The sequence below is a fragment of the Rhinopithecus roxellana genome, chromosome 19 (genome assembly GCF_007565055.1).
Source record: "Rhinopithecus roxellana isolate Shanxi Qingling chromosome 19, ASM756505v1, whole genome shotgun sequence".
Classification (NCBI taxonomy): domain Eukaryota; kingdom Metazoa; phylum Chordata; class Mammalia; order Primates; family Cercopithecidae; genus Rhinopithecus; species Rhinopithecus roxellana.
The window spans coordinates 60,105,160-60,133,110 of record NC_044567.1 but is presented as its reverse complement, the minus strand read 5'-3'; the positions used below and the strand labels follow the sequence as shown (position 1 = coordinate 60,133,110).

The following is a 27,951-nucleotide window of genomic DNA, read 5'->3' as shown; positions in this document are numbered from 1 at the left end:
CCAATTTTTGTATTTTTAGTAGAGACAGGGTTTCATCATATTGGCCAGGCTGGTCTTGAACTCCTGACCTCAAGTCATCCGCCCGCCTCGGCCTCCCAAAGTGCTGGAATTTACAGGCATGAGCCACCACGCCCAGCCTGGAGCATGATTTTAAGAGATAAAACTTATAAGGCTGTTTAAAATGGTAAATCATGTTACAGCGTTTTTCCTTGGCTCTGTGAAGAGATGAGTAGTTACTCCATCTCACACCTGAAGCGTGGATTTGTCTGCTATTTGTTCTGAAGAGTCTTGTCTTTCTGGATGAAGCTTTTAATCTGGCGACCACATACATGATTGGAACTGGCTGTGCAAATGAACTTATAGCAATTTTACATATATGAGCGAAACATGTATCCTCACAAGTTTACATCAGTATTGCACCCTGGAGCTGTGAGGTGTGCTTCCTGATCATGCTGAGTTTGTTTAGATCTAAATCTCAGAAAATAATCAATTAGCTATCAGTTTAACTCAACAATGCTCTTAAACTATTCTGAACATTAAGAAGAGATTCTTGAAGGACTTGATGAAACATCTTCACTTATTTTTCCAACCTAGATGGCAGCAATGACCAGATAAGGAAGCCGTTCCTTCCATTACTCTGTAGACATTTGCAAGTAATTCCAGAGTGTGGAGACTTTCCAATGGCTTCTTTAAAGTTACCCACGCTACTTTATTTGTGGATTCTCAGTACCTAATTCAAAGAAGTCAGCGGAGAGTTTTTTTTTGTTTCCTACTGTATGTGAGTTACAATTCTTAGTACTTAACAATGTCAACCAAAAAAGCCGTCTTCTTATTAATACAGGATCTCACCTTTGCCTTAAACTTGGCAATACAAGGCAGATCTCCTTTTAGGACTGATGGATCATTAAATAGTTCTATTCTCATTTAGGAACTTATTTTCAGGGATATAAAATATTTACTGTAACTAAGTTAAACTTTTTCATTATGTTTTAGCATTCTGATTATGACAAGTGACACTACTTCATTTATAGCAGTGATACAAACGTTCCTGATAACCTTGAGGGGTGACAAGCTATCCCTTTATGCTACCACAACACTTACGTGTTACGGGGCAATTCAGTGGGCAACACAGGGCATGAAGGCACTACAGACAAGTCACGACAGGCTTCTCCTACTTAAATGTGCTTCCTAATCCAAACATGTTTTAGAGCGGCAATCCCCAGTCGTCTTCGCCACACCACCACATGGAGGTACTGTTCTCTTCCAGGGCAGGGGTCGGCACAATTTTTCTGTAAAGGCCAGATAGTAAATATTTTCAGCTTTTCAGGGCATATGGTTTCTGTCGCAACTACTCGACTTCGCTGTTGTCGTGTGAAACAGCCATGGACAGCACCTAACCAAATGAGCAGGGTTTGTTTTTGTACATTTTGACTACGTACAAAAACGAGGCAGTGGGCGGCTTTGGTCCGTGGGTCATGGTGGTCTGCTGCCCCTGCTCGAAGGAACTGGGGGACTGGGAAAGAGGATGTTATTGAAGGTCATTCTCATCTACCTTCTCACCTCAAGAGTTCCTGGTCTTGAGTAAGCACGCATGGGGAGGTGTTGAGAGAATCATTAAGCATCTCTCCTAAAGAGCACTCACAGAGAATGGGCACAAAGCTCTTTCAGCAGGGAAGATTGTTCTGGGTTCCAATGAAGTTCTTAGTGATATTAAACTAAAATAACTGAATGTAGAACTCTTTCCCTCAACCACAACTTTTTTCCTTACAGAGAATTCTAAGATGCAGGAATATATTGCCGAATACCTTAACTATGAGAATTTGTTGCATAATTAAATTACTCCCATTAGGGATGGAAAGGAGCAGGGGACTGGGAATAGAAAAGGTAGGTAAAAAGTAGCCCCAGCATTCCAGCTTTGAGAAGAGAGAGAAACAACGTACAAGTCAACATATGCTAGCTGTGGCTTTCCTGTAGGTTTTTTGGGATTTTTGAGATAAGGTTTCACTTCCATTACCCAGGCTGGAATGCAGTGGCACAATCTCAGCTCACTGCAGCCTCTGCCTCCTGGGCCCAAGGGATTCTCTCCCCTCAGCCTCCTGAGCAGCTGGGACTACAGGCGTGTGCCACTGAGCTCCGCGACTTTTTACGTTCTTCTGTAGAGATGGGTTTCACCACGTTGCACAGGCTGATCCTGAACTCTTGACCTCATGATCCACCCGCCTTGGCCTCCCAAAGTGCTGGGACTATAGGCATGAGCCACCACACCCGGCATTCCTGTAGTTTTAAAAGAGCTGGGACATAAGAGGAACTGACCTCATGTATTGTGGGATGAGGATACCACAAGCAAAGCTGAGGCAGAGGGGTATATGCGTGTGATATACAACTAACCCTCTATGTTAGAAAGGAGGTTGGGGAAACACTTATCCATTGATGCTGCCTAAATTTCCTCAAAGCTTTTTCTACCTGTAAGTATCCAAGTTACTCTCTATGGGCCAAAGCGGAAGTCAAAAAATCAGACACTGAATAGTTTGATGAGATGAAGAAACACAGAAAACCCACCAGCCAAAAACAACCCTAACAAATTGAGAGGAATTTCGCAGTAATATACAGAAACTCTTGAGAAAGGGATGGGGTGGGATTCTGAAAAGTTTCCAGGAAGAGATGATAAGTTAGCCACCTGGTCACTATTATACTCAAGATGTTATAGTTAGTGTGCTATTTTAAAAATCATCTTAAAAATATTTGTAAGGTTTTTTGCGGAGGCTTACCTGCAACTCGAATGCCCATCCTTAGCTCCTGTGTTTCTCGCACCTATCAAGATCTGGTCAAAGGCCCCAGAGAACCTAAGGGGAAGGGCCTGATGCGGGCTTATTTTCTGCCAATTCAGATACTTTCCTGTATCAACATATAGGTAGTAGTCTGGTATCTCATATAGATGACTGGTAATGAGATGCTAGGTTTTTACTGAGAAATAACGTCTTAATTTTAATGATGAACTTTGTCATCTTCACATCTGCTTGAATTATAACTTTATGATTAAACAAAACTAGTTTTTCTCTAATTCTCAGTTGCTCTTGACAGCAAGCTAAGAACATCCAGACAGAACCAGATCTGTCTACATTAATAATACATTTACTTCCTATATCATTATTTTAGATTCCAATAATTTTATTCTTTATTTTTTTTTCACTCCCTCTCCCTGTCCCACATATTACACATTTTTAAATTGTTAAGTATGTATTGCAGTCGTCTCCACCGTACGCTCTTTGCTGTTCCAGAATTTTAAGTGATGTCCAGGTCAACACCACTTACGCCAGCGCTGCAGCTCTTTGGATAAACAGAGACAAATGTAAGGATCCAAGAGGCCACTTCCAATGACTGTTGCTATCTCTTGCCTCTACAGATCATTCTGTTATATTTTTGTTTTATAAAAGTTTAGAAATAGAGTATTAAGCACAATGAGTTTGTTTCACTTTCTTCAGTCTCTGTTCACTAATGTCAGGTATCAAACAATCCCTTTCAGACTGGTAAAACTTTAAGAAAAAGCCCTTTTCTCTGTGGGAGAAATGACTCTTGGTTTTGGGCCTCTCCATTTATGTAGGATGATCAGAAAGGCACTCCTTTTCCTCACCCATGGCCAGGTGTCTGATACAAGAGATGGCGGCGAGGCCATTCCAGCCAGCATGCAGGAGTGTGCTGCTGCCCTGTTCCTTCCTGCTGTCGGACCTACCTGCTACTTGCTAGGCACTGATTTCATAAAACAAATCCCAATTAGCATCAAATTGTGATTTTTTAAAAAAGAAGTCTAGTGTGTGAATTATGTTGGCCTTCAGAGTTCATCGTTATCTTGTACTTTTATACCTGAAGTTTTCATCTGAGAGTGGGCTTTTTTTTTTGTACAAAAATACTGGTGGTTTTGTTTTGTTTTGTTTTTTGAGATGCAGTTTCGCTGGTCGCCCAGGCTGGAGTGCAGTGGCGCAATCTCAGCTAACTGCAACCTCTGCCTCCTGGGTTCTAGCAATTCTCCTGCCTCAGCCTCCCAAGTAGCTGGGACTACAGGCGCCCACCATCATGCCCAGCTAATTTTTGTATTTTTAGTAGAGACAGGGTTTCACCACGTTGGGCAAGCTGGTCTTGAACTCATGACCCCAGGTGATCTGCTGGCCTCGGCCTCCCAAAGTGCTGGGATTACAGGCATGAGCCACTGCACCCGGCCCAAAAATATTGGTTTTTGATTATAGAAAACCAGCACAAAAATTTAATTATACAAAAATACTGGTATTTTTGATACCCATCATGTCTTTTTAACTATAAGGATATATTTTTATAATACAATACTTTAAAAATGAAGAAAGATATATTGAATTAAGGGAAATGAAAGTAAGGTATTTTCCTTCTGGTTAAGAATTAGTGCAAGCTGAAACTTGGAGAATGGTGCTTTGGTTTTCAAGTGTTCAAAGTAGATTAACTAAGATAGCAATAAGACTTAGACACATTGGTAAGTGACAGCTGTATTCTATTCCTCCTCCTTTCTTTTGTGGTATAAAGGTGTTTGGTTTCAATGCCAAAAAGGTGTTCTTAAGCACTGAGGAAAAGCACCTTCCACTGGAGCAAGGAAACAGTTCTTAGGTACCTGACCTTTTGGCAGGGAAGGAAAAAAAGCTAGAAAGGCTGAGTGCAGTGGCTCATGTCTGTAATCCCAGCACTCTGGGAGGCAGAGACAGGTGGATCACCAGGGGTTAGGAGTTCAAGACCAGCCTGGCCAATATGGTGAAAACCCTGTCTCTACTAAAAATACAAACAGTTAGCCGGGCATGGCGATGTACACCTGTAGTCCCAGCTACTTGGGAGGCTGAGGCAAAAGAATCACTTGAACCCAGGAGGCGGAGGTTGCAGTGAGCCAAGATTGTGCCACTGCACTCTAGCCTGGGTAACAGAGCAAGACTCCGTCTCAAAAAAAAAAAAAAAAAGACAACATGAAATGGAGGACAAGGACAATTATGTAAATTCTAGTCAAATCTTATACAGGCCATTACAACCAAGCCTCTAATAAAACGCCGGAGCCCGTCAGGCGCAGTGGCTTACGCCTGTAATCTCAGCACTTTGGGAGGCCGAGGTGGGCAGATCACCTGAGGTCGGGAGTTTGAGACCAGCCTGACCAACATGGAGAAACCCCATCTCTACTAAAAATACAAAATTAGCTGGGTATGGTGGCGCATGCCTGTAATTCCAGCTACTCGAGAGGCTGAGGCAGGAGAATCACTTGAACCCAGGAGGTGGAGGTTGCGGTGAGCCGAGATCATGCCATTGTACTCCAGCCTGGGCAACGAGCAAAACTGCATCTCTAAAAAAATAAAAAACCCCAGAAACCCCAGGCAATAGCTCATTCAGCAGGGCATGTCAGATACTGTAAAGCTGTAAAAAAAAAAAAAAAAAAAGACAAAAAAAAGCAATTCAGAGAATCCCTTCAAAGTCCACATAATGGGATGGGACCTGTTATTTAGGCTAAAAATATAGAAAGGCTTACTCAGACGTCTGAAACTCCAGCTACAACACAGGACGAAGTATCCTGTGAAGAGCATCGTGATGCCACCGACTCCACTCTTCCTTATGGTGGTGTTGCACCTGATCCAGCCTGTTCAAAAGGAAATACAGCTTGTTACAGTGACTGAAATGAGGGCCAGAATCCAGGATCCGCGGGTCATTCAAGTTTTCCCAGTTAGCTTGAGTGATGGAACTGTAATTCAGAGATTTACACGCACGTATTTTAAACACATAAAGGCTAACTACCATCAAATAACCTTAACTTGACTAGATTCAAAATTAGTTACTCTTGTTTTGGGTGCCTGGTTAAAATCTTGAGTGGGAGGAGACTAATACAACTGGTTAACTTGAGGTTTAGAGTCTTTCTGGCTTTGGGAGGAGGCAAAATCAACGTGGGCAAAGGAAAGTTGGGGGTAGGTATTAAAAAATACAAGCTGTTGAATAAATGGTAGTTATTAGCTTTGGTGCTTTCAATTATGTCAAACTCCAAAATGAAAACAGACAAGTGGAAAACTAGGAAGACAACAGACATTTTAACATTTTTTCCTTCTCCTCTTTAGCCTTGCTATAACAGCCTAAAGAGAAACTTTTCCAAATGCCCGGAACCAGCAACAGAACGCAACAGTCAAACTCCAGCCTCACCTTTTTGTACAGCTCCCAAGAGCCTCATTAGAGAGAAGTTGGAGGTTGTAAGTCCGGTGGGGGGTTCCAAACTCCTTATATGAGTTGAGCTTCTTTCCAACAAAGAAACTATGGTTCCAAACAGAAGTCACTGTCATTGTTTACCGAAACGTACCCCCTTCCCCAATATCCAGTGCCGAAGGATCCAGGGCTAAGCCTCAGGAAAAGCATATTCTAAACAGGTGAAGTAAAGATTTCTGCATTGAACTGCAGCTAAGTGTTGAAAGTCAAATCAATTACAGGTTGAAAAAACGTTTTTCAAAAGGCTAAGGGACCCCTGCAAATCAGGACCTCTACTTGTTTTTGGTCTGCTGAGTACCCTGGCCAGGTGATTGATGTGCATGTGCTTCATGAAGTGAGTCTTTTTTTTTTTTTTTTTTTTTTTTGAGACGGAGTCTCGCTCTGTCACCCGGACTGGAGTGCAGTGGCCGGATCTCAGCTCACTGCAAGCTCCGCCTCCCGGGTTTACGCCATTCTCCTGCCTCAGCCTCCCGAGTAGCTGGGACTACAGGCACCAGCCACCTCGCCCGGCTAGCTTTTTGTATTTTTTAGTAGAGACGGGGTTTCACCGTGTTAGCCAGGATGGTCTCGAACTCCTGACCTCGTGATCTGCCCGTCTCGGCCTCCCAAAGTGCTGGGATTACAGGCTTGAGCCACCGCGCCCGGCCGAAGTGAGTCTTAACAACATCTTTTTGTTTGTTTTTGAGACAGAGTCTCGCTCTGTCACCCAGGCTGGAGTGCAGTGGCATGATCTCAGCTCACTGCAACCTCCACCTCCTGAGTTCAAGTGATTCTCCTGCCTCAGCCTCCTGAGCACTGGGATTACAGGCACACGCCATCACGCCAGGCTAATTTTTGTTATTTTTAGTAGACATGGGGTTTCGCCACGTTGGCCAGGCTGGTCTTGAACTCCCGACCTCATGTGATCTGCCTGCCCCAGCCTCGCAAAGTGCTGGGATTACAGGCATGAACCACTACACCTGGCCTCTTTTACATCTTCTATCATCTGCTAAACATGTCAGCGAAAAGCATGACTTTCTCCTATTATGACTGTGACTTGTCCACAGTCAACATGCCTGTTCTATTACCCTATTGCTATTATTGGCCAGGAAACATTTCCTATTTACGTTCAGTACATGAATAACTTAAGCAGAACCAAAAAAGAGGGCTTATGCAGGCCGGGTGCAGTGGCTCACACCTGTAATCCTAGTATTTCGGGAAGCCGAAGCAGGCGGATCACGAGGTCACGAGATCGAGACCATTCTGGCTAACACCGTAAAACCCCATCTCTACTAAAAAATAGAAAAAATTAGTCGGGCGTGGTGGCGGGCGCCTGTCGTCCCAGCTACTCAGGAGGCTGAGGCAGGAGAACGGTGTGAACCTGGGAGGCAGAGCTTGCAGTGAGCCGAGATCATGCCACTGCACTCCAGCCTGGGCAACAGAGCAAGACTCCATCACACACACAAAAAAAGAGGGCTTATACTCCTTAATCACATTTCTCCTGCACCTGGTTTTCTCCATGTTTTATGACAGGTAATCTCTACTACTGATGGTTCTCTGGTCTTGGTTTGGTTCATCAGGATAAAGAATAAATTAAACACTGATAACAGGTTTAGCAGGTGTGGTAAAAATTGCTGTGGATGTAAAAATATCCAAATGATCATTAAAGAGCAATGAAAAGAATCATGCTGTCTTCGAAGAAATTGCACAGAAGATAATTCTCTTGCAAGGTAAAGGTTAGTCTCTTAAAAAAACCCCATTCATCTTGGAAAAATTTTGAGGAAAATGGTGCAAAGAGACAACTTCCTGAAAATTGCGACCATGCAGCAGTGTCAGGACCATGTGGTTCCCTGGCCTTGCCCTGCTTTCTCCAGTCAGGTGAGCCTACTGGCCTGACCTGCAGTTAATTCAGTAACTGTTAGCTCACCGGCCCTGCCTTTAAGTATCAAAGGAATGAGCTGGCTTCCTGAGAAGGGCAAGTGACCTATCAAAGGTCTTGCCTGAGTGAGAAAAGGTATAGTCCATTCTCTTATATAAAGATTTCAATAAAACTCTAATTTGCAGTCACTGGAGACAGCCATTGCCCGGTGAAATTACAAAGCTTTTTGAGGAGCCAATGGCACCACCTTTTAATCCCTATAGATTGATGTGGCCTTGAAGTCCTTGGCCAGTGGAGGGATCAGGGCTTGACCTGATCCTAGGGTCTCTCTCCTCTGGTACCTTCTGTTCGTTTGGTGGTAATCAAAGTCTGAACATTGATCCTGGATCCGACTTCAATAGTTTTTCAATTCATAATGGAAGTAGAGGCCCTATGATGATTACAGCTTATTTACCGTCTGATATAGAAGTACCAAACTAAGCACAGCATTTATTAGTTACAGACTATAAGCAATAAAAGGGATTAAAATAGTTTCTCACCACTGTTTGGAAGGAACTTGTTACTGAAGAAAAAATTCTATTTTCCCTTCTATATCCTATCTCACAACGTTGGTAATTTAATGTTTCAAGTTACTATACCTTATTACTGTGTTCTTGGGACCTAACAGCGAAATGTATTAACAACATATCAAACAAGGTATTGACTTCTCTCTGTGGTCTTTAAACTCTACTTGAGGGTTACTGTTTGGGATAGTTAGTAATTAATACCTCCAGGTTCACCTGACTCTTCTACCTGTGGTCTTTAAGCTCTACTTCAGGTTCACTGTTTGGGATAGTTACTAGAGTCAGACGAACCTGGATTTGAATCCTGATTTTGTCACTTACTGCATGAACATGGGCAAGTCACTTAAGATGTCTGAAGCTCAGGCCAGGCGCGGTGGCTCATGCCTGTAATCCCAGCACTCTGGGAAGCTGAGGTGGGCAGATTACCTGAGGTCAGGAGTTCGAGACCAGGCTGGCCAACATGGTGAAACCCCGTCTCTACTAAAAAATACAAAAAAAAAAAAAAAAAAAAAAAATTTAGCTGGGCGTGGTGACAGGCGCCTGTAATCCCAGCTATTCGGGAGGCTGAGGCAGGAGAACTGCTTGAACCTGGGAGACGGAGGTTGCAGTGAGCCATGATCGCACCATTGCACTCCAGCCTGGGAGACAGAGCAAGACTCCGTCTCAAAAAAAAAAAAAAAAAAAAAAAAGATGTCTGAAGCTCAGATTCCTTATGAGGAATGAGAGGGTGGGACAGTGGTGTCACCTCCGAGCTGTTAAGAGGGCTAAATGAGATAATGTATCTAGCATAATGATAGTCATAGTCATTGCAGATAAACGTCAGGTCCCTCCCTTTTTTTCCTCTAAAATGAAAAGTGTGTATCAGGGATATTCCTAAGCACTATAAAATATAGTACAGAAAATACACAAGTCCTTCAGCTTGCTAGAGAGATTTATCATGGGGGGAGTGTGTGCATCTGCAATTGAAAAACACACAGAAGGCGGGCACAGTGGTTCACGCCTGTAATCCCAGCACTTTGGGAGGTTGAGGTGGGCAGATCACCTGAGGTCACGAGTTCGAGACCAGCCTGACCAACATGGAGAAACCCCATCTCTACTAAAAATACAAAATTAGCCAGGCGTGGTGTCGCACACCTGTAGTCCTAGCTACTTGGGAGGTTGAGGCAGGAGAATCGCTTGAACCCAGGAGGCAGAGGTGAGCCGAGATTGCGCCATTGCACTCCAGCCTGGGCAACAAGAGCGAAACTCCGTCTCAAAAATCAAAGAAAAAAACAAAAACCCTCACACAGAAAAGAATGGCACTATAACAAACGTGGTTTTAGTTATGGTGTATTTTCTACAACATGATTTAGTGGAAAGGATTAAACTAGGCCTCAGGAAACTAGGTTCTCCTTGCAGCTCTACTATTTATTGGCAACACAAAGTTGGACAAACCACTTATTCTCTCTGTGCCTGTTTCATCATCTACAAAATAGGGATAAATTCACTCTGCCCACCTCTCAGAGTTGTGTGGCCAGAATAAAAATACAGATAGAGGCACTCTGAAAACCACAAAGCAACACAAATGTTAACATAATTAAATGTGGTTTTTTTTTGGTTTTGTTTTGTTTTTCTTTCTTTTTTGAGACAGAGTCTCTCTCTGTGGCCCAGGCTGGAGTGCAGTGGCGCGACCTCGGCTCACTGCAAGCTCCGCCTCCCGGGTTCACGCCATTCTCCTGCCTCAGCCTCCGAGTAGCTGGGACTACAGGCGCTACCACCTCGCCTGGCTAGTTTTTTATATTTTTTAGTAGAGACGGGGTTTCACCGTGTTAGCCAGGATGGTCTCGATCTCCTGACCTCGTGATCCGCCCGTCTCGGCCTCCCAAAGTGCTGGGATTACAGGCTTGAGCCACTACGCCCGGCCAAAATGTGTTTATTATGGAGAAGGGGCTTGACTTTGTGACTACAACTTTGTACAAAAAAGTCTAGACATTAGGCCTGTTTATAGAAGGTAGTTAAAGAAAATGTAGCTTTGGGCTAGCAATGTTCTGCTCTTAGTACACATCCATTATTGAGACCAGGCAAATAGAGGTTTAGTGAATATGACATCATTTGCAAAATCTACCAGAGGAGAAAACGATTTCCCTTTAGGAACAGATAATATCAGTTTTTCTCTTGCAAACCTATTCTGAGTTGTTACAGGTCTCCTGTCAAAATAAGCATGAAAGCACCAATGACCACTACACAAGAGAGGTATGCTACCTTACAATAACCCTGCCCCTAGAAAAGCTTAAGAAATGTTATGTATTTTAACTAGAGAGGTGGTCTAGTAACTAAAAATGAGATTCAGCAGAGAAAAGCAAAGATATTTCAAATGACTGTCAGGAACTTCCTAGCTCGTTGGGCCTTGGTCTTCCCTCCTGTTAACCTATTCCAGCCATCAGCAAGGAGCTTCTAGGAAGCTTCTGAAGAGTCTGATTCATAATCAAGGTGAGTTTCAATGTTCAGTCTTTCACCCCAAGTCCCTCTTACCTCATCTCTCCTGTTTCCAGGCTCAATCACTGGTTTTACTCTTGCGTCCTAGTCTTTGTGGCCTACATTTTTTCTTTTGTTTTTGGTCACATCCTCTATTTCTGGTCCTTGATCGTCACTGTTCATTTCCTGAGCCTCCACTTCCACTTATCTGCCTTGCTTGCCCTTCTTACCTGGCTAGTTTTACCTGTGTCCTACCACCTGCATCCTACTTTGCTACTCTAAATTCCTAGATGTTGCATTTGCCTGAAACCTAGAACCCATTTCTTGTCCTGTAAACTTAGAACCTATTTCTTGTACAGCCTGATCCTGACTGGATTCTGAACACAGTGCTCATTCTATCTAGTTGAATTTTGAAGTCTTTATGTTTTTCTCGAGTCTGTTTACCCATCCAGTTTCTACCGGACATGCCTCTTCTCAATGCAGAAACTCAGCTGCTTTCATTATCGCCAGCCTGCCCTAGTGTAATCTTCAACTCTTAGGGGAGAGAAAAAGAGAGGGATAAACCACCACTACTGACCCTGAAGCAAGAAGTAATGTTTTCAGGCCAATTTTTTTTTTTTTTTTTTTTTGAGATAGGGTCTCACTCCCGTCGCCCAGGCTGCAGTGAAGTGGCACATACCCGGCTCATTGCAGCCCTGACTTCCAGGGCTCAGGTGATCCTCCCACTTCAGCCTCTCAAATAGCTGGGACTACAGGTGCGCCACCACACCCAGCACATTTTTTGTATTCTTAGTAGAGATGGAGTTTCGCCATGTTGCCCAGGCTGGTCTCGACTCCTGAAATCAAGTGATTCACCTGCCTTGGCCTCTGCCTCCCAAAGTGCTTAGATTACAAGTGTGAACCACTGCACCCAGCCTCTTTCAAGACTTTATGTGCAGTCTAGTGGCATGCCTAGGTGAAAATAAACTAAATGACTGAAAATGTTAGTATCTTGACCCTTATACATTCAAAAGGCAGAGAGAGCATTTTGGATGGGACAGACGGCAATTGAAAAGAAGCTTGCTTACCTTGTGAGAGTCTTTCCCCCTGGGGAGTCGTAATTTGTGGCTTCTGGGCCATTGCATTCCAACGCTGAGGCTTCCCTGGCAACACCCCTAGTCCAAGGTAACCAGGATAGAGCTCTGGAAACCACTCCAGTCCCACACAGCTGAGAAGGGTCTTCCTGCCAGCAGCTGCAGCGTGATTGGTGAGGGGGCTCTGAGGAGTGTGACGCTGGTCTGAACATAAAGGACTCTGGCACCTAGTGTGTGATGCTTGGAGCTGACTATCAGATTTGGGGTCCGGAGACACCTGTCCCTCGGGACTCTCCATTAATGCCTTTACATCAGGGACACAATTATGATTCCAGGCTTCTGCTTTCTTTTCTTGAAGAAATTTTGTAGCTAGAGAAGCAAGACTTTGACTACTTGACTGCGATACAGAATGAAACTCATAAGTTGTCTCCCTTGGAATGAACAAACTTAAATGTGATCCTTCTCCTTGAGACTTCTTTTCTGTGACTGAATCATTGGTGTTGAAATTCTCACAGCCATGGCTCATGACAGTCCGTTCCTGCTTTTCTGTTGCAGACACACTTTTCTCTGCATTTCCTTTGCTCCCACACGTCTCTACTCCAAGAGTAAGTCCTTTCTCTTGTTTCTCCATGACTTGGATTTTACCCAGTGAGCTCATTTTAAGGCTTAAAATGAGTGATTCTGGGTTCTTTTCTGGAGTCTCAGTAACTGTAACATCAATAGGGACTCCTGAGAGGTGATCCCTGCCTTTGGAATCTCTCTCATTGCTTAATAATGACATTCTTACCCTTTTAACCTCATCACTGACATTCTTTGGAGAAATATGACAATCACCAGTAGGCACGTCTAGTAATTTTACTAGAAGTTCCTGTCTTTGGGGATCAATTTTGTCCAATTTCAGGTCACCAGAGGTAGTTTGTACATCATTAGGTACAGCTGAGGAATATTTTCTATCTTGATTTGACAAAGAAGGTTCTATCGAGCCAACCAGTAAAGACGCTCCAGCTTCTGAAGGATTACGTTGACTTTCTCCAAATTTAGACAAATCTTTGGCAAGTTCTGTTTTAGGAGAGGTTTTCTCTGATGCATAAAACTGAGCCTTGGTTTCTTCTTGGAAAGTAGTCTTTGGCTTAGTATTTTTTAACATTTTGAAGGATGGTTGGATTGGATTCTTGATGTCTTTATCTGCCTTTGTGGTAGTTGCTCTTTCCAAACCAACAGCTGGTAGTGGAAAGGTCTTCACTGTCTGTTCGGGTTTGTCCATCATCAACTTAGAATTTCTTTCTTCATTCTCTGTCTCTGACTCTTTCCCTTTAGCTTTAATTAAATCTTTGATTGGCCCTTTCATTTTTTTAGCACGTGGGAGTGTAGCTGGCTTGGACTGATGAACTTTTTGATCAGTAGGTATGGTTGATCCTATCATCTTACAGTATGGCAAGTGGGATTTTAATCGTTTAAATGGCTTCTTACAATAAGGACACACTTCCATTCTGGGTGGATTATCACTCATCCTATTCCTGAAAAACGTAAATGTGAGATTATGAGAAGCACATAGTTTGTAAACATCAATATTTTACTTGTGTGTTGTATCATTTGGAACAAGCTAGATGTTTGCTACTTAAGGTTACAGCAAGTCAACTAGTCATTATATGAGGATAAAAAATTGTTTAAAAACCCATAAATATGTTATTCAAGGACAGAATGGTAAAGAATAAAAAACTTAGGCCAGGAACCAAAGGTTATTTATTTATTTATTCTGGAGACAGAGTCTCACTCTGTCACCCAGCCTGGAGTGCAGTGGCACAATATCTGCTCACTGCAAACTCGGCCTCCCAGCATTAAGCAATTCTCTTATCTCAGCCTCCCAAGTACCTGGGACTACAGGGGCATGCTACCACGCCTGGCTAATTTTTTGTATTTTAGTAAAGGCGGGGTTTCACGGTGTCTGTGTTGCCCAGACTGGTCTTGAACTCCTGAGCTCTGGCAATCCACCCGCCTCGGCCTCCTAAAGTGCTGGGATTACACGTGTGAGCTACCACACCTGCGCCCGGCCAAAGGTTATTGATTACAGCACAGGTTTCCAAAGTGATATATGGAATATCCACTAGGGTGTAAGAAGAAAATATTAGAAAATACTAGAATTCCCACAATCTAAGAATGAGAAATGAAGCTCTACTAACATTTAGTAATATGCATATATATACACACACACAGATATACATAAAATGTATGTATAATGCACAAATATATACATGGTAAGAACACAGCCCTGTTTTTCACTTATACTTTTTTTTTTTTTTTTTGAGACGGAGTCTCACTCTGTCACCAGGCTGGAGTGCAGTGTTGGCTCACTGAAACCTCCATTTCCCGGGTTCAAGCGATTGTCCTGCCTCAGCCTCCCGAGTAGCTGGGACTACAGGCACATGCCACCACGCCCAGCTAATTTTTGTATTTTTAGTAGAGACGGGGTTTCACCATGTTGGCCAGGATGGTCTTGATCTCCTGACTTTGTGATCCGCCTGCCCTGGCCTCCCAAAGTACTGGTATTACAGGTGTGAGCCACCACTCCTGGCCTACTTATAGTTTCTAGTACAACAGATTACTGGCAAATTAGTTTGACATCTTTGTTAAATATATACCATGTAAAAAATTTTAAAAAACATTTATACCATGTATATTTGTACCTGTTATTCTTTAGAGTCCAGAAAAGAAAATGTTTAATTCCGATGTTTAGTTGAAAGGTATTTCCTTTCTACATCTCTTATTCTTTCTATAAAGTTCCAGAGGGCAAGAAACCTATCTATCCTGCACACAGCTGTATGTAAAAACCTAGCACTGAGCCTGGCATACAATATTTGCTTACTGAATTCTTTAAACGATTAAATATTATTCAGTACTACAACTGGTAATATCTCTGACCACCAAAGAGATTAAAAAAGGTGACTGAAACCATTCACAAAACAGACACAATTTTGACCAACCCATTCATTAAAGCAACCAACCCACCTTATCCTGTATGAAGTCATTCAAAACAAAACTGTTTTCTGCCAACAGATTACAGTAATCATTCTTATTTTGTTGTTGTTCGGTCTTTTTTTTTTTGAGATGGAGTCTCGCTCTGTCTGTCACTCAAGCTGGAGTGCAGTGGCACGATCTCGGCTCACTGCAACCTCAGCCTCCCAGGTTCAAGCGATTCTCCCGCCTCAGCCTCCCGAGTGGCTGGGATTACTGGGATTACGGGCCTGCGCCACCACGCCTGGCTAATTTTAGTATTTTTAGTAGAGACGGGGTTTCACCATGTTGGCCAGGCTGGTCTTGAACTCCTGACCTCAGGTGATCCACCCGCCTCGGTCTCCCAAAGTGCTAGGATTACAGGCGTGAGCCACTGCGCCCGGCCTGCTGGGATTACAGGCGGCCTGCTGGGATTACAGGCGTGAGCCATCAGTCTTACTTTGTTTGGAGGTACACACTAACAATAGGATGAAAGCCACAGACTGTTTATTTACAAAAATACAAATGAAGCCAGTCCATGGACCTTCGGCTAATAACGTTAGAAAGGGCTTGACACCTGCTAGACGCTTCTGCCTCCACTCCACCTCACACTCAATCCTACTTGAAACATCTCGGTACATTCCCACGGTAATGTCTATATGTGGCTGGCTGTTTACTTACCCGAGCTCCTCTAGGAGGATGCTAGTTTTGCGGGTGCTTCTCCCGGATCCCCATTCTTCCCCGATCACCGTTCCCGAGCGTGGCAGAATGAAACGTGAATGTCAGCCTGTGTAAGACACGATGAGACAGGTGACTTGGCAGCACGCGTAATGAGTAAATGCGGCACGGTACTGAACCAAATACAAACACAGGTTCCGGAAAGCAGAGAGTTAAGACCTCCCAAGCCTCTGGGCTCAAGGAGGACCTCAACAGTTCCACTGATCCTCACCCTCACCTCCGGCGCTCTCCAGCCACCTTTCCCTCCTCTGGCCGCGTTACCAGCCTGCCCACCTCCCCGCACCCTTTCTTTCCCTGAAAGCTGTTCTGATTCTGCCACCGAAGTGGATGGGGTCGGCCCGCCGTTCCCGCAACCCCACCGAGGGGCACCTCCTGCGGTTCCAGAAAGACCCTCCTCCGGCCTCGGCACCCGATACCCCCCGCCGGCACCCGATTCCCTCCCCTCTCCGCTCAGGACAGTCTTCCCCAGACCTAGAACGTGGGCCGCGGAAGACAACCCCGCCCTTGTGAGCTCACCTCAGACGACCGTCCTCATCTCGGAAGACCCGAAAGCCCAGGCGGCCCCGGCGACAAGCCCCCCCAGGGAAGCCCCCCAAGCGCCTGCCCAACCCCCGGCCAGGGAACCGCGTCAGGCCGTCTGCACCACTGCCGGATAGGTCCGCCTATTTTTAAAAAATGTTACCTCACACGGATTCAACTCAAATACTTGTATGATATTATTATGACATAATTGAGTTTATTTGAAACCTGGCTTGACTTTCATACCGTACCCTCCGTTGGCTGTGAACAGGCGAGTGCTTCCGCCACCCCAGGGGAGGTCCTTTCTCCCAGAAGCTCCTAGTCGCTCCTCCCCCTCCGAGCCCGCCTCTTCCCGTGGGCGGGGTTACCGGTCGGCGCGGTTGGGATCGTGCCACTGCGCAGCCGCGAGAGGGCGGTACCACGGCGGCAGCGACATGGGGGGGCGCGGAGCAGACGCCGGAAGTAGCCGTGGTACGGGTCCGACTGAGGGGTACTCGCCACCGGCTGCGTCCACCCGAGCGGCTGCGAGAGCCAAGGCCCGAGGGGGTGGGCGTGGCGGCCGCCGAAACACAACCCCCTCTGTTCCCTCTTCTCGCGGAGCGGCGCCGCGTAACTTCCCTCCGCCAGCTGCCATGAGCGAGCGCCTCCGTCCCAGGTGAGAGGGAAGGGACCCCCTTTCCACTCGTCGCCTGAGGATCTGGGAGATGGAGCCGAGGGGGCGCGCGAAATGGGGGTCGGAGCAAGTGTGGACCAGGCAGGGCTCCCTGTGGGGTGCACTGCGGGCCAGGGGAGGAGGGGAGAGGGATGCGCGAGTGTTCGGATGCTTGGTTCCTGTGGGTAGCTGGAAGGTGACTCTCCGGGGTCCAGGTCTCCCGCCCCTCCATCTTTTTACCCCCCTATCTTTTCCTATTTGGAACGAAGTGTGATCGGTCCCGGAAGAGAGACGGTGGCCCTAAAGCTTCCCTGTCCTAAATTTAGGAGGGTGGGGGGATGGGAGAAACGTCTCATCTTGGAGAGGGAGCCCCCTCAGGCTTTTGTGAGGGCACCGGGCGGGGAGCTGCCGGCTCCCCAAGGTCAGAAAGAAAGGTTGGGCTTAACCCCGCAGCAGGGAAAGATTAGGTTAGACCGAAGAACTTGTGCTATGAACGGTTGTGAACATAGAAGGGCAGATGACCAAGGTGGGTTATAGATCCTCTCTTGACTGTAGCATTAAGAACAAGCTGGATTCTAAACTGTTTGGATGCGGGGCCGTTTGACTCCGAAGGCGGGAGGTAGGATTTTATCGCGATGCACTCACTCGCTGCCTTCCCAAGGGAGCCTGGCCTCGGGACCTGGGTATTAAATTAAGGGTTCTGTGCTTGACATGTACTCCTAGAGTCCGGACTAAGTTGGGATTTCTTAATTTTTTTCTCCCTCTTAATTTCCTCTGCAAGAATGTGTGGAGGAGAAAGTTGGGAAGGGTTACCTCAGAATGCTCTTCATGTTACGGTCTTTCCACAAGGATCCTTCTCTGAAATAGTTATTTCACGGGATAGAAGTTCTCAAAAGTATCCTGAGTTTATTTGGTCCCATGGTGAAAACCTCGGGTTCCCCAAGCTGCTGCATGGGATTATTGATTTGGGTCATGGAGCAAGTGGAGCATAAAGCCTCTCCTTGTATAGAAAAGAAGAGTGGACTAAATTTGAAATTGGGGGCCCCATTACAGACATGCTATGGGAATTAGGAACAAGCGCTTTAGATATGGTGAACCTGACCCGACTGCTGCATGATTCTTTCCCAAACCCAGTTTATACTTACGGTGTTCTCTTGGGGTGTCTCACATCTGAAAAAAAACTAAATATTTCCTACAAATAAAAATTCTACTGTACACAACTAATCTGAATGCATTTATACTGGTTGTAGATTCCTTTTATCTAGTACACAAATAATCTCAACATGTTTTAAGTAAGTTATTTGATTTGGACAGGCTTTTCTTGCCAGTGTTTAATGGAGTCTGATGGGCCAAGCTCTGCCAGCTCTAGGATGGTCTAAGATGGTAGTTTTTTGGCTGGGCGTGGCGGCTCACGCCTGTGATCCCAGCACTTTGGGAGGCCGAGGCCGGTGGATTACCTGAGGTCAGGAGTTCGAGATCACCCTGGCCAACACGGTGAAACTCCGTCTCTACTAAAAATTCAAAAAACTTAGTCTGGCCTGGTGGCGGGCGCCTTAATCCCAGTTACTTGAGAGGCTAAGGCAGAATCGCTTGAACCCGGAAGGCGGAGGTTGCGGTGAGCCGAGATCACTGCACTCCAACCTGGGCAACAAGAGCGAAACTTCATCTCAAAAAAAAAAAAAAAATGATGGTTTTTCAGTAGATTGGATAGCCGCAGAGAGGTGGGTGTGTGGTGAGGGAGTCCCTGCTTGTTGATTGATTGGTTGGTTGATTGACTGATTGATGGACAGAGTCTAACTCTGGCGACCAGGCTGGAGTGCAGTGGCCCCGTCATGCCTCACTGCAGCCTCAACCTCCCAGGCTCAGGTAATGCTCCCACGTCAGCCTCCTAACTGGACCACAGATGTAAGCTATCATACCCAGCTAACCTTTGTGTTTTTGGTAGAGATGGGGTTTCACCATATTGCCCAGACTGGTCTTGAACTCCTGGGCTCAAGGAATCCACCCGCCTTGGCCTCCCAAAGTGCTGGGATTACAGATGTGAGCCACCTCACCAGACTGGGAGTCCCTGCTTCCACAGATCCTTTCTCTCTTATATAGAGAGTATTTTTTTTTACAGTAAGAAAGAGTTCTGTTACTTTTAAAAATAAAGTTTGAAAACCACTAGTTTCCATACTGTTTTTGTTTGTTTTGAGACGGAGTCTCGCTGTGTTGGCCAGGCTGGAGTGCAGTGGTGCAACCTCAACCTCGGCTCACTGCAACCTCCACCTCCTGGGTTGAAGCAGTTCTCCTGCCTCAACCTCCCAAGTAGCTGGGATTACAGGCACGCGCCACCACGCCCTGCTGTTTTGTATTTTTAGTAGAGACGGGTTTCCCCATGTGGGCCAGGCTGGTTTCGAACTCCTGACCTCAAGTCATCTAGCCTGCCGCGGCCTCCCAAAGTGCTGGGATTACAGGTGTCGGTCACTGTGCCCAGCCCATACTCTTAAGATTATTTCTATGCCCAGTCTCTAGGAGATGACAGGAAGGTTGGAGAGAAATGAAATGATGCAATGTGATGGAATCAGCCAACTTTAGAAGTAGCAGATGCTAACCGGTAATCTGCACCTAGAAGGTTAGGGGAGAATATAATCAGTTGTAGGGGTGCCTGCTAAAATTATAACCTGGTCTGTGGCATTAATGCCAAAAACCGTAATCTGATTGATTGAACCGATAGGGATGAGCATGAAGCTGTAATCTTGCCAGTTGTTAACACCATTATTGAAAGAAGAATGTTTCAAGGATGAGATCTGCTAAGAGCCTAGAAAAAGGCAAATAACAGGTAGAACTCTTTCTTAATCTGGTACCATCCAAAGGAGAAGGCCACCAGCAGGCCAAAGAGATTATTCTGGTACTTTGAGAGATCAAGTGATTTATGAGGCAGGGATATTTCATGTGACTCTCCCAGAGATTAGTTGAAATCCACAAAACAAGCTCATCTTTTTTTGTTCTTACACTTCCTCTGCCATGCAACCTCCTTGACATTCATAGTCTTGGCCCTGGAAAGATCTATTCCCCATTATAAATGAGGAGATAGCAAATTTTGATCTGGCTCATAAGTTTGGTTAGAGTGACTCAGCAGCCCAAAGCCCAATCAGCTGTTGGCACGCTGATAAAATGAGTGTGTGAGGACCAGCAGCTGCTACTTATTCGATGAGTTTCTCTTTGGGTGTCAACTGGCCTCCCAGCGGACGTTGCTTTGCCTCTGCAGAACACTCCCACGCAAATTCTCTGATCATATTAGGATGAAATTAGCAGTTTCTTGATTCAGATTTATGATAAAAGCACGTCTGTTTAGTGATTATTAAAACCTGGTATTCATCTTTTTTTTTTTTAACCTCCATCTACTTCAGAGTAATGTGCAGCTAAGATGTGATCTCCTAAGAGAAAGGTAGGGAGCAGAAATGATGTCTTAGAATGAGGTAAACTACATAGCCCAGTGCAGGATGGTTGAAGCTTTATCAGAACCACACACTTTTTATTATTCCAAACTGAAGCTGAGATCCATACTCATTCTTAAAGTTAGACCTATTCAGAATGTTGCAGAGTACAGAGAATTGAGCTCAGGGTGATCATTTATTTTCTCCAATATTCAGACCTCAACTCAAAACCTTTAGGATTAAAGACCTGCCACTGTAAGCCACCCTACTCTTATAGAAAGTGTATAATTATATAGAAGACACTATATCCTCCAATTGTACATGCTTTCCAAAAGCTGTGTGTCCACACTAGCCTTTTGTCTCTTATCTATAGAAAGCTGAAACTTGAAGGGTTTTTAATAGGTGCTGCTGCCACGTACATACAGACCTCTAGCCTGTGCTGCTGGGGAGAATGTTCTGCAGTGACAGGAATGTCCTTTATCTGTGCTGGTCAGCGCAGTAGCCACTAGCTACACGTGGCCACTGAGCACTAGAAACAGGGCTGCTGTGACCTAGAAACTGGATGGTTAATTTTAGTTAATTTAAATGTAAATAATCATAGGTGGCTAGTGGCTACCATATTGGACAGTACAGTTCCGGGCAATTTGACTTAAAATTTTACCTCCTTTAATTTATTTATGTTTTCTAACGGGTTCAGAAATCGTTTTGACAGCACATAATTCTTAAATAGAGTACATACAAATTTGGTCTTTCTTGCACATCTGAGAACACTTGCCTAAGAAAGATGTGTGATTTTTCTTTAAACCTGGAAATTTTAAGCAGCTTATGCTATAATCTCATAGTAACAATCTAGTGAAGTAATTGTTATATCATAATACCAACTAGTGTTGCCAGAATAATCAGGTTAATGTGACCAAGAGGTACCTTTATAAGGGTTTTCAGGGCAAATAGGCAAAGACAGCCACTCTTATTTCAAATGTTGTCATATGGAAGGGAGTACAATTAGGTAACTCGGAATTGTAATTTCAGGGAGTATAGAAAGAAGAAAACCTTAATTAGGTTGAAAGCTTAGTCATTAACCTCTTCCTGTTCTTGTTTTAGTCCCAACAGACATTTAAAATTGTTAAGCCTCTTTTTAGAAATGAGTTTTACTAATTTGAGCTTGACCTTCCTGCTGCTATCTTGTATTTTTGCGCTTAGTGTCCCGTGATGGTGTACTTGCAATCAATAACCTATCGGGATATCATATGGTGAATTATGTTTTCTCAGGCGAGAGGGCAAATTTATATGTGGTTTTTTTTTTTTTTTCGAGTCGGAGTCTCGCTCTGTCGCCCAGGCTGGAGTGCAGTGGCCGGATCTCAGCTCACTGCAAGCTCTGCCTCCCGGGTTTACGCCATTCTCCTGCCTCAGTCTCCCGAGTAGTTGGGACTACAGGCGCCCGCCACCTCGCCCGGCTAGTTTTTTGTAGTTTTTAATAGAGACGGGGTTTCACCGTGTTAGCCAGGATGGTATATGTTGTTACGATTTGCAATTCAAGTGTCCAAAACATCAGTTCTCCATGTGATTTAATTTCAGGAAAAGGAGAAGGAATGGCAACGAAGAAGACAACCATCTTCCCCCCCAGACCAAAAGGAGTAGCAGAAACCCTGTCTTTCAGGATTCCTGGGACACAGAGGTAAGACGTGTGGCCACATAGTCTTGTTTTCACTGCTTCAGTGAAATAACCCAGTATCTGCTGTGTAATTACATTTACTTAAAGAATAATTTAAAATGACCTTACTTGATTACGATGGTTTAACCTTTCTTTTTCCAAATCAGGACCTCTTTGAGGAAACTGTGTACCCTCTCCCCAGCAAAACAGTACATATCTGCACATAGTCATACATGCACACACTGATTTGTATTTGTTAGAAATTTTGTGGCTCTTTGAAAGCCTATGTTTGAACTCCCTGTTTTGTATTTCAGCAGCCAACTTCTTTTCTGCTAGTTTATAAACCATGAATTGTCCTTAAGATAAACGTATTTTGTTGCTTCAATTCAAATGCCTTTTTTTTTTTTTTTTTTTTTGAGACGGAGTCTGGCTCTGTTGCCCAGGCTGGAGTGCAGTGGCCGGATCTCAGCTCACTGCAAGCTCCGCCTCCCAGGTTCACGCCATTCTTCTGCCTCAGCCTCCCGAGTAGCTGGGACTACAGGCACCTGCCACCTCGCCTGGCTAATTTTTTGTATTTTTTAGTAGAGACGGGGTTTCACCATGTTAGCCAGGATGGTCTCGATCTCCTGACCTCGTGATCCGCCCGTCTCGGCCTCCCAAAGTGCTGGGATTACAGGCTTGAGCCACCGCGCCCGGCTTCAAATGCCTTTTAAGAGAAACTTTAAGCATGTAAAATATGTAAGGTATGTGTATGCAAAATCCCATTTTTCAGTGTTTTTACTTTTCATTATTTTGTTCTGAAAAGAGCTCTTATGGTGAGAGGGAAGGGGAGGTGGGTGTTCTTGAACTTTTTTACAATTTTCGATTTCCTGAAAGAGTGCTTCAGTATGCAGACTGAGGATCAATTTTCTGTGCAATTGGAAGGCTGCTTTATGCTGGTGAAAGGGAACCAATGTAAAGTAATGCTGCTATTAAGTTATGCACCTAGAGATTTTGATCCTTAACGGTTGTCACACTAAGAGAAAAGCCTCAACAACAGAGCCCTAGCCTCATAACTCACAGTAGAATTTGTCCACACCCAAATAGTTTGTACTTAATTAGTTCCTGATAATAAGATTTGACCTATATCCAGTCTGTCTTTGCCAGCAATTCAAAGTAACTCCCCCAAGGGGGAAAAATTGGGAACTTTCGTGGAGGTAACATTCATTCAGAGACGGTGAACAAGTGCAGAATAGAATCCTTCTGTGTGGAGACCTGAGTTTCTATAGCTGTTTTTCCTCCTTTAATATTTTCCTGGCCGAGCGAGGTGGCTTATACCTGTAATCCCAGCCCTTTGGTAGGCCGAGGCGGGCAGATCACAAGGTCAGGAGTTCGAGACGGTCCTGGCCACATGGTGAAATGCCGTCTCTACTAAAATACAAAAAATTAGCCGGGTGTGGTGGTGCGTGCCTGTAATCCCAGCTACTCAGGAGGCTGAGGCAGGAGAATCGCTTGAACCCAGGAGGCAGAGGTTGCAGTGAGCTGAGATTGCCCCAGTTTACTCCAGCCTGGGTGACAGAGCAAGACTCTGTTTCAGAAAAAAAAATATATATATATATCTATATATATATAGATATAGATATAGATATAAAATTATAATTATCAGCAAGGTAATTGAGCTTGTTTAATGTAATAGTTGGGGAATCTCAGGGATGAAAGAAAACAAGATTAGAGGCTACCATGAATATCTAATGATAAAACCCTGTGATAGTAATTGAGTTTCCATTCTTTTGAACTGTAAGACTGTTCATTAAAAGAATATGCAAAGATTACTTTAATGGTGTTGGCATCAGTATTTCCTTACTTGTGTCTGTATGTAAGTCCTGCTATATGATGTTCATTTCAGTCAAGGGTATGGTAGGTCTAACTCTCTGTATTAACATGTTTTTGCCTGTATCTGCCAGTTTTGAAGCCTGAGAATAGCAGTAGCAATTGCCATCTTTTTCTTGCTTTTATCTCTTCGTTAAAGAAAGAAACTGTCATCCTTTTTAAATAATTAACATTTCTGATCTCTTAAGTAAGGCAGATATTGTAGTGTTGTTTTTTATTTTTTTATTTGGTTTTTTTTTTTTTTTTTTTTGGTGCAAAATGACCTTTACTCTCTTTCTAAAATCTATGCATTGGGCTCACAGAAGAAAACAATGTCTTGTTACTCAACCTCCTGGGTTCTCTAGCTTGTCCTTACTTGTCCAAAGAAATTCAGTTGTTGAGCCACTCTGTAATCATTATCTGAAGGAAGGGCTAGATTGTCTTTCTTATCATTTAAAGTCATTACTGATAGTTTCTGTCTGAACTCACTGGTAGATCACCTAATGGGGTGTTATAACCGTTAGTTTCAGCCTTGCTTACTGAACATTGACCAGAATAGCCTGCTGTGCTGTCCTGTGCTGTCCTATCCTATGCTGTACTGTGCTGTGTTACGCTGTCCTGTCCTGTGCTGTGCTGTGCTGTGCTGTGCGGTCCTGTCCTGTCCTGTCCTATGCTGTACTGTGCTGTGTTACGCTGTCCTGTCCTATCCTGTGTTGTCCTGTGCTGTGCTGTGCTGTGCGGTCCTGTCCTGTCCTATCCTATGCTGTACTGTGCTGTGTTACGCTGTCCTGTCCTATCCTGTGTTGTCCTGTCCTGTGCTGTGTTGTCCTGTGCTGTGCTGTGCTGTGCAGTCCTGTCCTGTCCTATCCTATGCTGTACTGTGCTGTGTTACGCTGTCCTGTCCTATCCTGTGTTGTCCTGTGCTGTGCTGTGCTGTGCGGTCCTGTCCTGTCCTGTCCTGTGCTGTGTTGCATTGCGCTGTGCTTCCTGGCGGTAGTATTAACAAGCAACAAGGACAAGTGAATGATGAGAGACCTAGAGAAGGAAAAGGCAGAGGGAAAAATCTTTTAAAATGGAAAGTTAAGCCCCAAATAATTAAGTTTTCACTACTGGAATAAATGATTATGTTTTTAGCAGCAAAAAATGAAGTTTAGGGACATTTGGCTGCTTTTTGATGATTGTGTATAAAAGGGAAAATAAAACAATTCATTTTTAATTATATTAATAGTTTAGACAATAAAATATTTTATTAATAACATTACTAATGAAAATGTTTTCTTTTAATTCTGAGGTAGGGCCATGAGATCAGTTTTCTTGAAACTAAGTTATGTAAGAGAAACCATTTCCTATGTTTTCCCTGAATGAATAAGCTCTGTCAACCAGGCTGGAGTGCAGTGGCGTGATCTGAGCTCACCGCAACCTCTACCTCCCAGGCTCAAGCAGTACTCCTACCTCAGCCTCCCAAGTAGCTGGAACTACAGGCACATGCTACCACGCTGGATTAATTTTTTTAAGGTCTTTTTTTTTTTTTTTTTTTTTTTGTAGAGACGATGTCTCACTGTATGGCCCAGGCTGGTCGTGAACTTCTGGGCTCAAGTGGTCCTCCCACCTCAGCCTCCCCAGAATGCTGGGATTACAGACTTGAGCCACCATACCTGGCGAGAATTCCCTTCCTTCCTTCCCTCTTGCTCCCCTCCCTTCCCCTCCCCTACTCTCCCCTCCCCTTTCCTTTTCTTCCCTTCCCCTCCTTCCTCTCTTCCTTTCTCCCTCCCTTCCTTCTTCCCTCCCTCCTTTCCTTCCTCCCTTTCTTTTCTTTCTGACAGGGTCTCCCTCTGTTGCCTAAGCTGAGTGCCCTGGAATGATCATGGTTCACTGCAGCCTCAACCTCCCGGGCTCAAGTGATCCTCCCACCTCAGCCTCCTGAGGTGCTGGGACTATAGGCGTGTGCCACCAAACCTGGCTAATTTTTTAAATTTTTTGTAGAGACAGGGTCTCACTATGTTGCCCAGGCTGGTCTTGAACTCCTGGCCTCTTACCCTCCTCCACTGGGCCCGGCCAGGATTCTCTTTCTTCTCCTTTTTTTTGTTAACCTGGCTGGTTAATAATTATTTTTCTTATAACTTGAACTTTGTGAGGAATTTTTTTTTAATTCTAAGAGAGATTTAAAAGTTACTTACAATTCATTTCTAAAAGTTAACCTTTTCTCTTAAATACAATAATAATGGCAAGTACTGGGAAGTATGTGAGGTGTTTTATTTATGTTAAACCATTAAATTGTGCCACAAGTAAATCACAATTATCTGTACAATGGAGATAGTATTTGCCTCTTCTTTCCTAGATGCTATAAAGCTAAAGAATATGAACTAATTTGCTGGATTAGTTATGTAGAGAGAAACTTGATGTGTACAAAAGTTAATGTGCGCGTAAATGGCTTCTTTCTCCCATTTTATTTTTTTATTGTTTATTGTTTTTTGAGAGGGAGTTCTGCTCTTGTTGCCCAAGATAGAGTGCAGTGGCGCAATCTCGGCTGACCGCAACCTCCGTGTCCCGGGTTCAAACGATTCTCCTGCCTCAGCCTCCCTAGTAGCTGAGATTATAGGCATGTGCTACCACAACCTGCTAGTTTTGTATTTTTAGTAGAGATGGGGTTTCTCCATGCTGGTCAGGCTGGTCTCGAATTGCTGACCTCAGGTGATCTACCTGCCTCGACCTTCCAAAGTGCTGGGATTCCAGGCGTGAGCCACCACGCCTGGCCTATTTTAGTAGGTATTATTATCTCCACTTTTCAGATGGAAAAATTGGCACACAGAAAGATAGTCACTTGTCCAAAGAACACAGCTAGTAAGAGGCAGAGAAGGAGTGGAACCCCAGGGCGTGGTTGTCGGGCTGTTGGCTCCTGACCATGTGTGCTCTCTCAGAAGATAGAGCAGAGGTTCTGTGAGACTTTGCTAAATATATCCAGGAGCAGCTAGGACCTAGTCTTCTCTTTTTTTTTTGAGACAGAGTCTCACTCTCACCCAGGCTGGAGTGCAGTGGCGTGATCTTGGCTCACTGCAGCCTCCACCTCCCAGGTTCAAGTGATTCTCCTGCTTCAGCCTCCTGAGTAGCTGGAATTACAGGCACCCGCCAGTTCGCCCAGCTAATTTTTGTATTTTTAGTAGAGATGGGGTTTCGCCATATTGGCTAGGCTGGTCTCAAACTCCTGACCTCGGGTGATCCACCCGCCTCAGCCTCCCAAAGTGCTGGGATTATAGGTGTGAGCCACCACGCCCAGTCCTAATCTTCTTTTGAATCAGGAACAGAGAAGAGCAGTGTTCCTTCTCTTTTTATCTAGAAGATGTTTTTTTCAAGTACATGCCATGATATGATCTTAGCTATAAAGCAATTTTAGATTTCTAGCAGGAAGAAAAGCAAAAATAAATAAATAAATAATAAGTCGAGGTCTTGTGTTTTTTTCCAAATCTCTGATTGGTGCTTGAATTGAAGACTTTGAATTTTAACTCCAGTAACTTGGACTTAATGACTTACAAGCCTTAGAATACTCTTTTTAAGTTGAAGTATTTGCTAATTTAATTTTTTTTTTTGAGACAGGGTCTTGCTCAGTTGCCTAGGCAGGAGTGCAGTGGTGCTGTCATGGCTCACAGAAGCTGTGAACTCATGGGCTTAAGCACTCCTCCCTGCTCAGCCTCCCAAATATCTGGGACTACAGGTGTGCGCTACCACACCTGGCTAGTTTTAAAATTTTTTTTGTGGCGATGGGGGTCTCCTCATGTTTTCCAGGCTGATCTTGAACTCCTGGGCTCAAGCAGTCCTTCCACCTTGACCTTCCAAAGTACTAGGATTACAGGCATGAGCCACCATGCCCAGCCTAATGTTTTGTTTTGTGTAAAGCCACTTTGGATGAATCACGTTAGTGAACATCTATCTCAGGCTCAGTTT

The 27,951-nt window shown here is 44.4% G+C and overlaps 2 protein-coding genes across 9 annotated transcripts in view; one reads left to right on the top strand and one right to left on the bottom strand.

Moving 5' to 3' along the window:
• Window positions 1-19: 19 nt before the first annotated feature.
• On the bottom strand, window positions 20-16,824 carry C19H17orf80 (chromosome 19 C17orf80 homolog). Of its 6 annotated transcripts, none has more exons than XM_010360322.2 (6): window positions 16,440-16,538; window positions 15,867-15,972; window positions 12,189-13,711; window positions 6,187-6,294; window positions 5,528-5,635; window positions 20-3,327 (listed from the first exon to the last, which is right to left on the bottom strand). In XM_010360322.2, the coding sequence occupies exons 3-6, from the start codon at window positions 13,702-13,704 to the stop codon at window positions 3,299-3,301; spliced, it is 1,761 nt and encodes a 586-aa protein (XP_010358624.1). In that variant the 5' UTR covers window positions 13,705-13,711; window positions 15,867-15,972; window positions 16,440-16,538; the 3' UTR covers window positions 20-3,298. The 6 variants fall into 6 exon arrangements, with proteins under 6 accessions (XP_010358624.1, XP_030778496.1, XP_010358639.1 ...); XM_030922635.1 differs by lacking the exon at window positions 16,440-16,538 and adding an exon at window positions 16,694-16,824 and having other exon boundaries at window positions 1,002-1,289; XM_010360313.2 differs by having other exon boundaries at window positions 1,002-1,289.
• Window positions 16,795-27,951, top strand: part of FAM104A (family with sequence similarity 104 member A) — a 24,392-nt gene continuing 13,235 nt past the window's right edge. For 2 of the 3 annotated variants that reach the window (XM_010360268.2, XM_030922637.1), the window contains exons 1-2: window positions 16,795-17,097; window positions 22,089-22,188. In XM_010360268.2, the coding sequence (XP_010358570.2) occupies window positions 16,877-17,097; window positions 22,089-22,188 (321 nt within the window). In that variant the 5' untranslated portion in view covers window positions 16,795-16,876. The remainder of the gene's footprint in view (window positions 17,098-22,088; window positions 22,189-27,951) is intronic. The other variant, XM_010360277.2, reaches the window with a different exon arrangement.